Source organism: Carassius carassius, chromosome 10 (assembly GCF_963082965.1).
Source record: "Carassius carassius chromosome 10, fCarCar2.1, whole genome shotgun sequence".
Taxonomy (NCBI): Eukaryota; Metazoa; Chordata; class Actinopteri; order Cypriniformes; family Cyprinidae; genus Carassius; species Carassius carassius.
The window spans coordinates 14,976,698-14,993,367 of NC_081764.1; the positions used below are offsets into that span (position 1 = coordinate 14,976,698).

The window sequence follows — 16,670 nt, forward strand, 5'->3', positions numbered from 1 at the left end:
AGGGATGTCCTGATCAGGTTTTTTTGTCCTCGAGTCCGAGTCCGAGTCATTTGATTTTGAGTATCTGCCGATACCGAGTCCCGATCCGATACTTCTATAATACATAAAAAAAGAATAAAGAAGAGCGAAAAAACAGATCCAGGATGTTCAATAAATTACATTTTGAAATATATTCAAATATAAAACATCTATTTTAAATAGTCTAGTAAAAATATTTCAAAATCTTACTATTTTGCTGTACTTTGGATCAAATAAATGCAGGCTTGGTGAATAGAAGGGACTTCTTAAAAAAAAAAAAAAAACCTTAACAAGCTTACTGTTCAAAAACTTCTGACTGGTAGTATAGGCAACTTTATTTTTTCTCTAATTTCTAGCTTTTAATTGGCTTAGAAATCTATAAATGCTGGACAATAACAAATAATAATGATTTGTTTATATACTACAAACACTGTTTATCACATAATAATGCAGAATAGTTTCTATACTGTAATAAATACTATGTCAATCAGCACTGCATTGTTCATACTTTATTTATCACCTGCTGGAGATGACTTGAAGAACAATTTATTGTCGTGATCGTATATTAATGTCTTCGTGTTTGCATAAGTTTCTGTTTTCCTGTGCGCACCACAGCATAGCTGGACGCTTTTGTCCATATTAGGAATTTCCTGATATCAGCGCAAGAGCGCGCTCTGGCTTCGAGTATGAATGAAACACACACTGCATGAGAGTTTAGCGCTCTGTGATGTTCATCTTGCTGTATCCTGAGTCCGAATGAAATATCAGGTCATGCGCAAACTATCATGTCTCTTTGAGTTTGAATCTATATTTATGCACACCAGCTCTTGAAAACAAAGTGATGTCATGCCGCACGCGTCGCTGTTTCTGTGTGGAGTCAAAAGGGTCTAACTCTGTGCCACCGCATAACAAAAGATGTGTTAAAAATGAATGAGAATATATATATATATATATATATATATATATATCCGAGTCCTGATCGGGAGGTAACGTCCGATTCCAATCGAGTCTGAAACCACGCGATCTGGCCCGATTTCCGATCACGTGATCGGATCTGGACATCCCTACTATCAGTCAGGATTTGGCCCAGAAGTTGGTTGAGAGCATGCCCAGTCGAATTGCAGAGGTCCTGAAAAAGAAGGGCCAACACTGCAAATACTGACTCTTTGCATAAATGTAATTGTCGATAAAAGCCTTTGAAACGTATGAAGTGCTTGTAATTATATTTCAGTACATCACAGAAACAACTGAAACAAAGATCTAAAAGCAGTTTAGCAGCAAACTTTTTGAAAACTAATATTTATGTAATTCTCAAAACCTTTGGCCACGACTGTACATGCTGCTGGTCATATGTCAAAACATCTGGCAAAAGAAGAGCTTTAGTCACAGTAATTATTTTTCGGGATGTCAGAGCCCTTCACAGAAGAACGACAAAACGACAGCAGTGGGACCAGATTGTGCTGTTGCTCAAAAGCCGCATCAAATATTAGAACCCTTTCATGTGATTGTCTAATGAGAATAGACTAGCGGTGTATATTAGGCTGTTTTAAAGCTTCATGTTGTTGGAAAGTGTGTAAAGCAAGCGAAGAGCAAAACCGCAAACTTGACCTTTATGTCAAAGAAAAAAACTAATCTTATTTAGAATTCCAGGAAATTTATTTGTGAAGTGCTTCTTGCAATACTTGTTATTCTAATGCAGCTTTACAAAATCAGTAGCAAGAGAAAAACTGCCTCAGATGTTTGAGAAGATAAAAAATATAAATAACCACATACAATTATTGATAATATTAACTAGATTGACGCTACAATTGAATGTTAAAACAATTACTAATACGAAGCAAAATGCAAATATTTGCAAAAACCAGATAACAAACAAGTGCGGAATTTAGTAAAACGTCTATGTGAAAACATAAAATGTAAGGTAAAACAGGATTTGAGATCCACAGATGCTGACATACAGTATTTGTTCTGCATCTGTAGAAGACTTTGTGATTAGCAGGAGGATGTATATGGATGTAATGTGGATGGTAACGTAGCTGGCAGTGACTCACCTCCATTTCTTTTGTGGGCTGGTGATTGGGCAGATTGCAGCAATTACAGTATTATATTAGAACACATTTATCATTAATTTACTCTTTGAATGGGTAGAGGTGATTAGGTAAATAGGTAATTGGGGCCTCAGACTGTGGAGTATCTGAGAAGCTGATGTTTTTCCTGATGCTGTAGTGCATGTGTGCATCCATTCTTTAAATGAATATGAGAGGTTTGCCTCCTGAGCCTTTTATTTCAAGTGTTTTTTTTATAACAGTCAAGTTGAAATGTAGACTATAGACCACTTTAAACCGCTCAGCTCAAAGGGTATTTTTTTTTCTTTCTTTTTTTTTCTTTTCTTTTTTCAGTTTTAACTTTAAGCTTCTTGGCTCTCATTCAGCCAGGCAACTTCTTGAAACTCACGTTGTGATTTCATATCTCACAATGTAATTTCTGTCAAAACAAATCTCTGAGAGTTTGGCATAGTAATGTACATGACAATGTTGATGTGTTTGGTCTTGGTGGAATAGATGTGCTTCACTGCTGCTGCGGCAGAGCAAGCACAGTGACTCGCTACATCCTCAGATATGCTGCTGTGAGCAAGTAAGAAATATTGCTGCTGCACATATATCATATATGTGTCACACTATACGCTGCCGGAAGGAACACGGAGCTGAGGAAAAAAGAAATTGTCTTAATTAGTCCAAGACAGGTAATTCAAAATATGGAGAACAGGAGGAAGACACACGTATGTAACTGGTAGACCCGACAAAACTGAACTGAAAGGACTAAGGTTTATAAAGGCAGGATAACGAGGAACAGACAGGTGCAGGGAATCAATTATAATCAAACTAAACAATGACAGGAAACAGACCAAATAAGGAAAAACAGGAACTGACCCCCATATAACACAAATGAAATCAACCCATAGCAGATCTATACAGGTGGAGCTGGGGAAGGTGGAGGGTTTCTGAAGCGCTCTGCAACTGCTACAGCAAGCACTAGCCAAATCTATGAATGTTGAGCAGCAAGCTCATTGGCGGTTGATACGAAAAGAAACCAATCAGCTGTACCCTGTGAATAATGATTATTATATAATAGTTATTATATCACATTAGAACATATCGGACTGCGCTATATAGGGTTTCATGGCAGAACCCTGGATTTTATTTGTCGTAAAAATATGATTTCATGTGTCACAATTGCAAATTTATATCTATATATATATATATATTTTGTTATATCTCTCAGTTGCCAGTTTTACTTTTGCTCTGAGGCAAAAAAAAAGTGTTTCCGTAGTCGTGTGAAGTATTTATTTAGATTTTTTTATTTAATATTTTGCACTAATATTGAACAATTCTCAGATTTCAGAAGCACAACAAAATACTTATGTCAAGTGATTGGTTGTTGAAAATGTACATTTCCGCCTTGTAAACCACCTGAAAAAATCCCTTTTGGGGCTCTTTGTGTAAGTGTCTAAAGGTAAGTGACTGTCATATAAAAGACACACATCGTGCCAGACTCCTTTACATGCTGCATGAATTCAGTGACATTGGCAACATTTAAAGCAAGCTCTTACTTACTATTAGACCCGACAGGCCATCTAACTCTTTCTCTAGTTAATGTCAGTATGGCCAGGCTGTGGGGAGCTCCCCTCCCTGAGGGTAAGAAAGCAGAGGTCAAATCAATAGAAAGAAACGTGTTTTTAAGGCTTTCAGCTGTTGACAGACAGCTGCTATATTCCTAGTTCCCCATGGCCTGGACTGTCCATTGCATTGAGTGGCTGTGGATTGAGCTAGGCACAGAAGTGGCTGTGGATTGACAAGAGAACACAACCTTAAAGAGATACTGAAGAGAGAACCATGGCAGTGGCCGCAGACAGCTGCGGCATAAAAAACAAAATGTTCAGTCAAGTTCATTAATGTTTACTTGGGGGGGGGGGGGTGCTTGTTGTTACTTGTTGTTGTTGTTGTTGTGTTTCTTGAAGTGTTTTTATTTTGACAGAACAAAAAAAATGACAAGAAGTGGGATGCGACCAGGCCAGAGTGTAAACTGTGTAGAGAACATGCAGAAAAAAAAATATTTTATAAATCTGATGCATTCTGACCTGTGATGTGCTTTCATTCAGACAGTGTTCTCTTTGTTCTCTTTTGTTTGATTTTTCTTCCAGAGAATCTTCCTCGAATTGAATTTTCAAAAGCACTTGATGTCGCTACAGTTGAGCAACTCCAATTTACAGCAACAGAACATTGTCAATGTATTATTTTCCTGCTGGTTAACATTGCTCATTGAAAATCACATTCAAACCCTGTGGAATATTTCATTCATTCAGAGTCACATGTTTGCTCAGTTATAAAAACCAGCTCATCTGTATGATAATTCTCATTCAGTACACAACTATAGAAGAGCAGGATTGTCTAAATAACCCTTTAATTGTACAGTTTTCAGAAAGACCCATCCCAGAACATCTCAATTATGGACTTGTGTAAATAGCATGATTCAGTAAAATGTACTTATACAGCAGTAAAGTTGATTGATTGGAAATTATTAATATGTGGGATGTAATAAACCATGATATTGTAAAGCATTTTTATCTATAATTGTGTGTTTTAAAGAAACACAGTATAACATACATCTAACATAAGACAATCAAAATTAGGGCAATATCTTTCCACTAGTAAATTAAAAGAGATTATGATTACAATAACATTAGTGTAAAATAATCTAGAATGCACTTTATTTTTCTTATTATTTTCATTTTAGGGATGTAAAAATGCTTCCATAATAGTCTCTGTACCGGGATCTCATCTTAACATCATTTTTTCAAAGTCTGTTTAGACAGGCTGGAAAAAATATTAAGCGCAAAAGCTGATAAAAAGGTGACTGTGAGGGTTTAAGAGATGCTTATCACTGTCAGACTGCAGACAAACTGTGCTGCTCTCTTTATCACTTTACTTAAGAATAGTGAAAGACTTTCCATCTTAACGCTACCCTGTGGCATCTCTCTCACAAGCAAGCAAGGTCATATGTCTTTTCTTTCCTCTGTTCTTTGTATCTTTGCTGCAAGAGTTGATTGTGTGGGTTTGTGTTGATGTTTTGTGCAGGAGTGTCAGCAGAGCAGGCCTGTGCAAGACGGGGAGAGGAAAACTTCACAGAAGATGAGGAAAAGCCAGAGCGTTCTGACTGTGTCACCTAATGAGGTGAGTATAGCGGCACAGGATCATGTATTTAAAAAAACTACTAGTGGATTTGACTAATGTGTGTCAGTTTTTGATTCTGACTAGTCAAGCATTGACAATGATTGACACCGTATTAATGTTGAGTTGTGACCATTTGTAAAACCTTTTCACTGCTGTTTTTTTTTTAGGCGACTTATTTTAGAACGTTTCCCCATATGTTTCCATGGCGACGTGTCTTTTTGTCACATGATATACCGCAGCCACGAAAACACTGTATGACAGATGGATCGCTTTTATTTCGTTTTTTTATTTTTTTATTCAAAATATTTACACACTTGCTTACAATGTCATCAACTGTAGCTGTAACTGTAACTGTAATCTGATATTCAGATTAACAAATATGTGTAAGGGAGTGGGTTGTGTTGTTTAAAAAGCGTCATAAAAGAGCTTGATTGTGATCTATACCGTGAGATGCGCACCGCCATGTTTGTTCGATCTGCAGTTCAGAGAGTCCTGTCAGTCGGATTTACAACACGTAAATTCATCAATTTCTCCTGAAATACATGCAAGTAGTGGCTGGTCCATAGACATCCGTGTGCATTTTATAAACTAAATGTATCGTTTTACTAGGACTTATGTGTATTTAAATATCTGAAACCTAAAATATACATTATATGGTTAAAAGCACAGTTATATGACAAGTGCAGAGTCTGGCTTGAAATCTCAGCGCCAGAAAAAAAGCACGAAAGCAGTTTGAATTTGGCAGTTATGTGATGTCACCAAACATTCTAAATCCCATATGTTAGAATGTGTTCCCAGGGGAACAGAAATAAAAATACCAAATGTGTGACCGCACCACTCAAAGTGTTAAAATGAAATTGAAAAAAACTATATGTTTCTAGTCTTCTAATTGTTGATGGGATGGAGTTCCATTCTCTTGCAGCTTTGACTGAAAATACAAACTGACTAAATTTAAAATAATTGAGTCACTTCTTTCTCCACTCCTTGTGGACAGATGTGCAGTTGTTCTAATATTCACATACAATCGAGGATTTTGTTGATTCGAGAAAGTTCATTTGCGACTTTTGATACACTGCTTTCATGTATATAAATAATAGTGTCGCCCGGATACATTTGGATGTTACTGTTGGGACAAACGGATGGAAGACCATTGTTATTTAATGTAAAAAGCAATGGGCCCAGAATAGATCCTTGAGGAACACCTGTGGATATACTTAAGGGGGCTGATTTATAATTCTGTTTTCTGACATATTGTGTAATTGGCTGTACGCTGCCACAAGAAGGCTGATATTTAGTCCACTATGACTTGTATCACTCTGTTTGTCTGTGTTTGAGTGTTCCAGAAAACTGTCAGTCTGTGACAATCAGACAAGTTCCTTGACAATCAGACTGTACGAAGTTGTGTCTCTGTAAAGATAAAAAGTGATGATATACAAACTGCATTTCCTTACTCATCCCCTCACTTCAGCACAGTATTTGACTGTGCAGATCTCTTTATCATCTTTGGCTTCCTCTTGGTTTGCATGCTGCCTGACTTCGTGTATGTGTCTTGTAGTGTTTTCAGCAACTCTTACATAGACACACATAGACAAATGGTTACTGTCTTCACACTTTAAAGACATTTTGCACTTCATTGTCACTTTTTCAGTTTAAATTCAAAATGAAAATGTGGGGAATTTTTTATTTTTTTTATTTTTTTATATTATTATTATTAAATTACTACTACGTACTACGTCTACTACTAGTAACCCAGTCGGAATAAAAGTGTGCAAATAGTAATATGTAACAATGTCATATAAAGCATGAATTCACCAGAAACTCACATTTTAAACCGTTCATGACTGATGATGACACTCCTTCACATCAAAACTGGAAGCTGTTGGCCATAACATTAAACGTTTCTCAACTTTTTTTTACACTTTCCTTGCTTTCTCTGCTTGTTGATCTCTCACACAATTCCTGTGGGAGTCTGTCAGTCCCTTAGAGGATAAATTGAAAAGGCTCTGCACACTCCATCCCAGTAGATTCAACACATAATTTTTCCATCAGCACTTGGTAAGTATAAAGCTGATACTTTATCAGCACTCTGATTAAACTCTACACCTGAACGTTCTTCAGTCTATTTTCTTTGATGAGATTGTTCTTTGTGCTGCAGTCTGGTCTGTGGCCTTGGACCCATTACATTGAGCTCACAGAGCTGTTTAAAAATTGATGGAGGCTGTTGCCAATGGCTGACATGATGAAGACATGAAATGCAGTTGATCGATTGTGTAACCACAAGGCTCATTCAGATTGACTGTTAACATAAAATATTGAATAAACTGTAAACCGCAGAGCACTGTCAGACTCAATATTTTTGAATGTTTTTTTTCTTGAGAATTCTGGTAGTGGAGTATTTGAGTGTGTAAACATATGCTTTGATCCATAGTGAGCTTCTTATATGGGCTGTATTTTAAGGCATCGTGGATACAAATGCTGATTTAATATCGAAGTATTTTAATTATGCTGCCACCTAAAATACCCAGTTTTCCAAATTTAAAGGCAGTGTGGCATGCATCCTTTAAAGAAAATGCAGTTCTATTAAACACTGAGATAAGTTCTGTGGAAAAATAAATCTAAAATGCAAATATATATATAAGAAATGTTTAGAAATATACACATTGATCATTGGAAAACTTCTAATCAGCTGAGCCGAGTCTCAACATGAGTGGCTGTTTTAAAATATTGTAAATGCATTGATAACAGAAAAAAAAAAAAAAAAGTATCTTCCTTTCTCTCACAGAATAACCTTGTTTTTAACAAGGGCTGGGTAAATATTGGACAGAACCCATCTTGGGTTAATTTTACCCAGCAACTTTGGGTTGATTTAACCCAAATAAAGTTTATTAATTTTTACGATATTACTAGATTATTTTTTTTACTTCATACATTAAATAATGTTTACAGATTAACTTGAATTCTCTAAACTTTTCTAAAATAGTCCACACAACCGCTGCTTTGCATGTTAACCTCCTTTATTTTCCTTTTATTATCATCATTTACAGCATTGTTTATATCATTTTTAATAGACTATAAATATTGCCCATATTTAAACTCGGTTAACAAACAGTAAAACTAAAAATGAAACGTTAAACAGAAGTAATTTATGTGTTATTAACCAGTCTCTGCTGTTCTGTTTTCATCGTAACTGCGCTGCGTTGCGCTGGTTCTCGAGTCCGAGCTGGAGTCGTATTCGGCGGGGAACTGCTCATGCCTGAGGCCGCCCTCCTGCGTTTCAGTCATAGCCGAAATACAGAGGTGGAAAGTAACGAATTACATTTACTCGCGTTACTGTAATTGAGTAGCTTTTTTATGTACTAATACTTTTTAAAGTAATTTTTTAAATCTGTAATTTTACTTTTACTTAAGTATATTTTGTTTAAAGTATTGTACTTCGCTACATTTTAAAACACATTAATTACTGAGTAAAAAAAAAAAAAAAAAAAAAAAAGAAAATCGCTCCCTGGAAACTACGTCAGTAAATAATGGGCAGGAGGGCAAACTGGCGCTAAAATCACAAGAAAGACGCTGAAAACGAAACCCTGTCATATTCTGAAGTTGAACTCGAAGGAAATGAATTGAACCCCTGGCCATATGTATGCTCTATTATGCAGTGTAAGCTGTACTTGCCTAGGAAGACCAAACTAGCAGCTTATAAACTCTCGACAAGACATCAACCCTTCGCAAGAATGTAGAGGTAAGCTAAATAATTGCATCGTTGCATCGTTGGTGGTTAAAATGAAGCTTTGACATTTTAGCAAGAGGTTTTGCACAAATTAGCCAAAAAGACAGCGGTGAGGAGTGTGCTAAATATATCGTCTGCGATAATATCATGTTTTTTGTTTTAATGATGTGCGCGCGCATTTATAGTGCGTTCTTTCACTGTGTGATTCAGTCTCCTAAAATGCATTTAGAATGATCACAAAATTGAAGATATGGGGCAGATTTCATAAATTAAATCAAAATCACACAAAGAATGCCGTCTTTTCCTCCAAAAATAATCATGAATATATACATACATACATACATACATATAACAGTTCAGTAAACAAGTTAATTAAGAGACTTGCGTTTTAGACACAGTTTTGCGTCTCTGAGCAACGTGACAGTGTTTCGTTCCTGAATGAATCAACCGTTTAAATGATTCGATTCAATCGCAATGACTCACTTATTAACAGTGACTTGCTGACACATACTGGCCATTTTAATTTCACATTTAAAGTATCTTTTGATTTTTTTAAATAATTAATTTCTTATCATTACAAATGAGTATTCAACATTTTATGTCTTGTATATCAAAACATTATTCATCCATTTGTAACTGCAGGTTAAATGCATTCTTGTCCTGCACTAAACAGTGTAATACATCTAAATGCCACTTCCAATGAATCTTCTGCATTTCCTCTGCATTAAAAGATGAGTTTGTTGATACTGATTTGCCTGGTAACAGCCCAAATGTTTTATTATTCTAAATAACTGATTCCTTTAATTAAAAACAACTAGTTTGAGATTAATAGACCTTTCCCATTTTTGACTCCCTCCCACTGTTAGAATGTAACTAAGTAATTTTTACTCTGAGTAAATTTTAAATGAGCTACTTTTTACTTTTACTTGAGTTGATTTTTAGACTGGTACTTTTACTTGTACTTAAGTAAAATTTCATTAATGTAATGGTACTTTTACTTGAGTAGAATATTTTTGTACTCTTTCCACCTCTGCCGAAATATACTGCGACTGCCTTTATAACCTGCCCAAAAAATCAAACAGTAAACAGCTCTGAGGGAATATTTGTTTTCTGTATCTTTATGAATAAAATCGTTTATTTTATGCAAAGCATCAGGCTTTTCCATCACTCGAAAATACCGTGACACTTGTTAAAGGTTATTCATACTGCGCGCCTGTATGTTGCTCTGCATAAAATTGAACGATATTCAGCACAGTAATGATTTTATAGATAAAATAAAATGTATACAAACCTGTATTTTACCGACGAATGCGTCAATTCGATGGCGCTAAGAACTGCTCTCTCCAGAAGAGAAGCAAATCCCTGCGATAAATAACTCAACCGCTGGGTTAAGTCTGACCCAAGATCTGAGTAATACAAACTACCCAAACATTGGGTTGTCACATTTGACCAAGGAGCTGCAAAACAACCCAAACACTGAAAAAATATCCCAAAAAAATTACCCAAAAGGCTCAACCCAGCATTTGGTTTAAAAAAATAACCCCGGGTTTTTTAGAGTGTATGAAAGGAAGGAGAGAAAAGGGCCTGTAGCTTTCAACAAGTGAGGTCTCTTGTAGTTTTTTTTAAAGCAGTTACTCCTAGCCTTCTTGAATGTGCTGGGAAAAAATGCCTATGAAAAGAGATGTGTTTATGATATGTGTGATTGAAGGCAGAAGTGCAAGGGAAATAGCTTGTAGGAGATGTTAAGAGAATGGGTCTAGAGGTGAGATGGTAGGGTGGGTGGAAAGAATAAGTTTAGATTCTTCATCTTCTGTAAGAGGAGAGAAGGAAGAGAGAAGATGGTCAGCTGTGTGAGTGTTTGCTGAGAGATCCTGGATGAGTCGAGCCAAGAACTGACTGCTAGTGGATGTGGTTTTGTTTGTGAAGTGATTAGTAAAATTGTCAGCAGTTAAAGAGATGTTGGGAGGTGGCAGAGCAGGACAAAGTATTGCATGTTTTGAAGAATTTACATGTCTTATGCACTGTTAATCTTGTTATGGAAGAAGGTTGGCAGCATGGACTTAGGTGGAAAATGAAGATCGACTGATATCTGCTGAGATCAGATGAATCTTTTGATTTATGTCATTTTTTTGTCCAATGCTCACAAAGGACATCAGTTAACCAGGGGTTGGAGGGAGTAGCACGTGTTGGTCTGGTGGAAATAAGACCGACATTGTCTAGGCAGCTAGCTGTACTATCTGTAGCACAGTTCACATCTAATGATGAGAAGTGTGTAGGGACTGGTTAGAGAGGATGATTCCACAGAAGAAAGTCAAGAATGAGATTTGTGGTGCGGAAGTAGGTAGATTAAAAGTAATAAAGAAATTATGTGAGTCATGAAAGGGTTTGACCAAGATGTTATCTGTGATACAATTTAAAAAAAATTTTTTTTTGTAGATTCTAATTAAAGTAAACAGAAAACAACATGTAAAATCAACATTTTTTTAATAAAATAAGCAGTAAATGAATTAAACCTCCCTACTAGCAGATATGTATTCTAAACGACAGAAACATAAAACTGGTATTAAGCAGAAAAACTTTCATGCTCTTGCACAGGGGTGCTGGACTGGGGGTAAAACCAGTACTGATTATCAGGGCCCCAAAGGAAGAGAGGGCCCTTGAAAAGTCTGGAATATATATTTTCAAGGGGAGGGGGGCCCATTAGGACTGCCTATGCATAGGGCTTGCAGTATACTTCTCACCAAGTTAAGTCAACAAGTTAGTTATTTTACCCATTATTTGTGAATGCTGTGTATTTTTATGCTTATTAGGCTATCACTCCTATGTGCCATGCTATTTGTATTGTGCAAGGATTGCTGCCTATGTAGAGCATGCCAAATTAATCACTTATGAGGCCCAGTTAGGATGCCGCCAGAAAGAACTGCCTATTGTGTGTTGTGTCTGGTAGTCCTGGTTTCCCGCTCAGCCATGAGATGGATGGGCACAGATCCAGCTAGAGTGCTCTACTCTTGATCTGCTGAGCCTTCCTCTATGCTTTCTGCTTTCTTGCCTCTTGCTTCTGCGTTTGCTCTGTTGTCACACATTGATGCTTGACAAACCCTCTTGTTAGCAGCAGGATATGTGATAAAATACATGTGTTCTGTTGTGCAATCTTGTGTCTGGCTCATCTGATAAAGCCTTAGAAACAGTGACATAAATATCAAACAGCAGCAGGATTTTTTTAGTAAAAAGAAGCTTAAATTTGTAAATTATTAGTAACATTAATTATGCCATTGCTGTCCATATAATTCTGTGTTTTGCATTGAATATTTATTTATGACCGTTACTTCTGGTCCTTGAATTTGATTGACAGAGTTGTATATCAAGACAAATAGAGTGCCATTGCTGGGTTCTGGAAATAAAAACTCTATAGGGAAATTGATTTTTAATGATAATTTATAGACCTTTAAAGACAGACCTGTGAAATTTGAAGATGTTAATTAAGGGTATATACTTCTGTTGAAGCCATTCGTTGGTATTATTTCAACTTGGTTTTAAAATAACAGCTAAATTTGCGGTAAAAACGTACTCGGTTACTAAACGTAACCTCGGTTCTCTCTAGAAGAGCGAACGAGTACTGCGTCTTAGCTAAGACGCTACGGGAAAAGTCTCTTTTCACGAAATACTGAAGCAAAAAATTATCCTTAATTTTGTATTTTTGTAAAGCGCATTTGCAGCAGTACACAGCCATAGGCGAGACGGCTCGCTCGCTCACTGGCTTGTTCTGCGGCAACTGCACAGCCTATCGAGCGCAGGCTGATGCAACATCAGACCAATAAGGGCGCTTCGCGCCCTTCTTGCCACTTCCCGCCGAAACGGGTGTGGCCCAACCTATAAAAGGAGCTCGAAAAGGCTGACTCACCTGATTTATTTCATCGCCGAAGCGAACCAGAGTGAATCGTACGCACGGCAGAGAACGCAGTACTCGTTCGCTCTTCTAGAGAGAACCGAGGTTACGTTTAGTAGCCGAGTACGTTCTCTTACGAGAGCTCTCTCGTACTGCGTCTTAGCTAAGACGCTACGGGAACCCGATGTAAAACGCCGTGCGCGCAGGGATCACACACCGATAAACCTGAAGCAACGCCCAGGATTTACAGTGCACAGTCACCTGAGGGACTCACAGAGAGTCCGGGACAGAAAAAAGGGGGAAAAACCCTCCGTCCCATATCTAGCAGCATCCGTAGATGCGGCAATATGACATCACACAGCCGAGGCAAGGCCTGACCAATGTGGCAATGCGGGTCTTACGCAATACTGCCCATATAACAGTCGGCAGCGCCTAGCGCTCATGAATTCAGAATTCCCCTCAGGGCCCTGATTCTTCTATACCGACAGCAGCCTTGCTTGCAAGGCGGGAACCTCCAGGTTATAGAACCTGATAAATGTAGACGGCGAGGCCCAACCCGCCGCCATACATATATCCTGCAAGGAGATCCCAGTAGACCACGCCCACGATGAGGCGACGCCTCTTGTGGAGTGTGCTCTGACGCCCAACGGGCACTGAAGGCCCCTGGAAGCGTAAGCTAACGCTATGGCGTCAACTATCCATCTGGATAGAGTCTGTCTCGAAACAGCCATTCCTTTGGAACGTCCACCGAATGAGACAAATAGCTGCTCCGTCTGCCGAAAGGCAGCAGAGCGAGACACATAAGCTCTTAAAACCCTGACAGGGCAAAGAAGACTCGAGTCTCCATCCTCCCCTGACACCGGCAGGGCAGACAGGGCAATAACCTGAGCCCGAAACGGTGTGCTGAGGGATTTCGGCACATAACCGTGCCTAGGTTTGAGTATGACCCTTGAGTCATTGGGCCCAAACTCCAAGCACGACTGGCTCACCGAGAGCGCGTGCAAATCACCCACACGCTTCACAGAAGCGAGAGCCAACAAGAATACTGTCTTGAACGACAGATGCTGAAGGCTAACCGATTGGATAGGCTCAAAAGGGGGACCCTTCAAGGCCTCCAAAACCGCAGCGAGGTCCCACATAGGGACTGACGGAGGTCTGGGAGGATTCAGCCTCCTAGCTCCTCTGAGGAACCGGATGACTAAATCGTTCCTTCCTATTGACTGACCGGACGCCGTTTCAGAAAACGCTGCGATGGCCGCCACATAAACTTTGAGCGTGGATGGGGCTCTGCCCTTATCCAACAGCTCCTGTAGGAAGGAGAGGACCTCCGTCACCTCACAACTAAGGGGTGAATAACCTCGAGCTGTGCACCAGCTGGAGAACACCGACCACTTCGAGGCATACAGACGTCGTGTCGACGGAGCTCTAGCCTGAGTGATGGTATTTAGCACTCCCACTGCGAGATCGTTGAGTGCCCATACATGGAGGGACCACAACTCCGGTTGAGGGTGCCAAATCGAGCCCCTGGCCTGCGAGAGGAGATCTCTCCTCAACGGTACCGGCCATGGGGCGACATCTGCTAATTGCATCAAATCTGGGAACCATGGTTGGTTCTTCCAAAGAGGTGCCACAAGCAGTATTGAACATCTCGTTTCTCTCACCCGTTCTATCACCTGCGGAAGGAGGGAGACGGGAGGGAACGCATAAAGCGGGCAGCACGGCCATTTCCGTGACAGCGCGCTTTCGTTCTTGGAAAAGAATGCGGGGCAGTGAGCGTTTTCGTGGGACGCAAAGAGGTCCACCTCCGCCATGCCAAATCTCTCCCACAACAGCCGAACTGTTTGCGGGTGTAGAGACCATTCGCCCGTAGGGACATTGCCTCTGGACAGCCTGTCTGGACCCAGATTCTGCAGTCCAGGCACATGCACCGCTCTCAGCGAGCGCACGTTGCGTTGAGCCCAAATCAGGAGGCGTTCCGTCAGCCTGTACAGGTTTCGGGACCCGAGACCGCCCTGGCGATTTATGTAGGACACCACGGACATGTTGTCCGAACGGACTACGACGTGGTGATCCTTGATATGGGGACAAAAGCGCGTCAGCGCATTCTCCACTGCCAGCATTTCCAGGCAGTTGATATGATGGAGCTTTTCCCGTTCTGACCATAGGCCAAAGGACGGTCTGCCTTCGAGCAGCGCTCCCCATCCCGAAGTGGAGGCGTCTGTCGACACCATTTTCACACTCGGGGAAGTCCCCAGGCTTACACCTGATCGGTACCAGCCGTTCGCTGTCCAAGGTGCTAGAGCCGCAACACAGCTCTGATCGACCTTGAAATGCAGCCGGCCAGACGCCCACGCTCTGCGCGGCACCCGAGCCTTCAGCCAGAACTGCAGGGGGCGCATGCGGAGCAGGCCCAGCCGCAGAACCGGAGATGCTGAGGCCATGAGACCCAGCATCCTTTGACAGTGTTTGAGCGACACAGTCGCGCCGCAGCGGAAAGAACTCGCTGCGCGCTGAATGCCCATCGTGCGCTGTGGTGACAGTCGCGCCGTCATGGAACACGAGTTCAGAACTATACCCAGAAACAGGATCGTCTGACTGGGATTCAGCGAACTCTTCGCCCAATTGACACTGAGGCCGAGCTTCTCGAGGTGATCGAGTAAAACAGCCCTGTGGTCCACGAGCTCCGCTCGTGATTGGGCCAGAACCAGCCAGTCGTCCAAATAATTCAGCACTCGTATGCCTCTGAGTCTGAGAGGAGCGAGCGCTGCATCCATGCACCTCGTAAACGTACGAGGAGCTACGGACAAGCCGAATGGCAGGACTGCAAACTGGTATGCTTGGCCCTCGAAGGCGAATCTCAAAAACCGCCTGTGGTTTGACGCTATCTGTATTTGAAAATACGCGTCCTTCAGATCTATTGACATGAACCAGTCCCCTCCGCGAATCTGCGCGAGGAGCTTCCTGGTCGTGAGCATTTTGAAACTGCGTTTCATCAATGCCTTGTTCAGCTGCCTTAGATCCAGTATGGGCCTGAGACCCCCGTCTCTCTTGGGCACCAGAAAGTATCTGCTGTACAGCCCCCCCTCGCTTTGAGCTTGAGACACAGGCTCTACAGCCCCTTTGCTCAACAGTTTCGATATTTCGGCCCGAAGTATGTGTGCTACTTCTGTTTTGACCGTAGTTTCGACGCGCGCTGAGAAGCGCGGTGGGCGTCGAGAAAACTGTAGCGAGTAGCCTCTCTTTATAATGCCTAGCACCCAATCCGAAACCCCTGGAAGCGCTGACCATGCATCTGCATGAATGGCTAAGGGCTGGATGTGACACGCGCTCTGTTGACTGGGCAACGGCGGCGCTCGAGTGTGCTGCGCATCTGAGGCGGGGAGCGCGCTGATCACAGCGGGCAGATCGCTCATCCTCGACCCCGTTCCGGCGCTTAACCGACTGGAGGGAGGCTGAGCGGGTCCCGTGGGACTCAATATATCTGCGAGTAACCGTGGGCTGCATGTGTGCACTTTTACCACTTCCAACTCGCCGTCTGCCTGTGCAGAATGTACGTGCACGGGCCTCGTTTTTACAGAAGCCCCGCGCCGTAAGTGACATAGTGTATGTGGGCACTGGGAAGTGGGCACGTTTACTATGCGGCGCGCTCAACCGATCTGTGTCGATCTTATGTGCGCCAGCCCTGTGTGCAGGGCTGTGCTTACATGCGGGGATGGGCACTGGGTAGTGGGCATCGTCACTGCATTTAAAGCACCATCGGCCGTGGCCGGACGAGCGTGCACGGGTTTCGTTTTTACAGAAACCGCATGAC

General features: G+C 41.0%; 1 protein-coding gene across 1 annotated transcript in view; it reads left to right on the top strand.

Moving 5' to 3' along the window:
- The first annotated feature begins 5,157 nt into the window (after positions 1 to 5,157).
- The window catches only part of LOC132151849 (cAMP-specific 3',5'-cyclic phosphodiesterase 4B-like), a 132,046-nt gene continuing 120,533 nt past the window's right edge, over positions 5,158 to 16,670 (top strand). Inside the window, exon 1 of the mRNA XM_059560288.1 lies at positions 5,158 to 5,249. Within this exon, the coding sequence (XP_059416271.1) occupies positions 5,208 to 5,249 (42 nt within the window). The 5' untranslated portion in view covers positions 5,158 to 5,207. The remainder of the gene's footprint in view (positions 5,250 to 16,670) is intronic.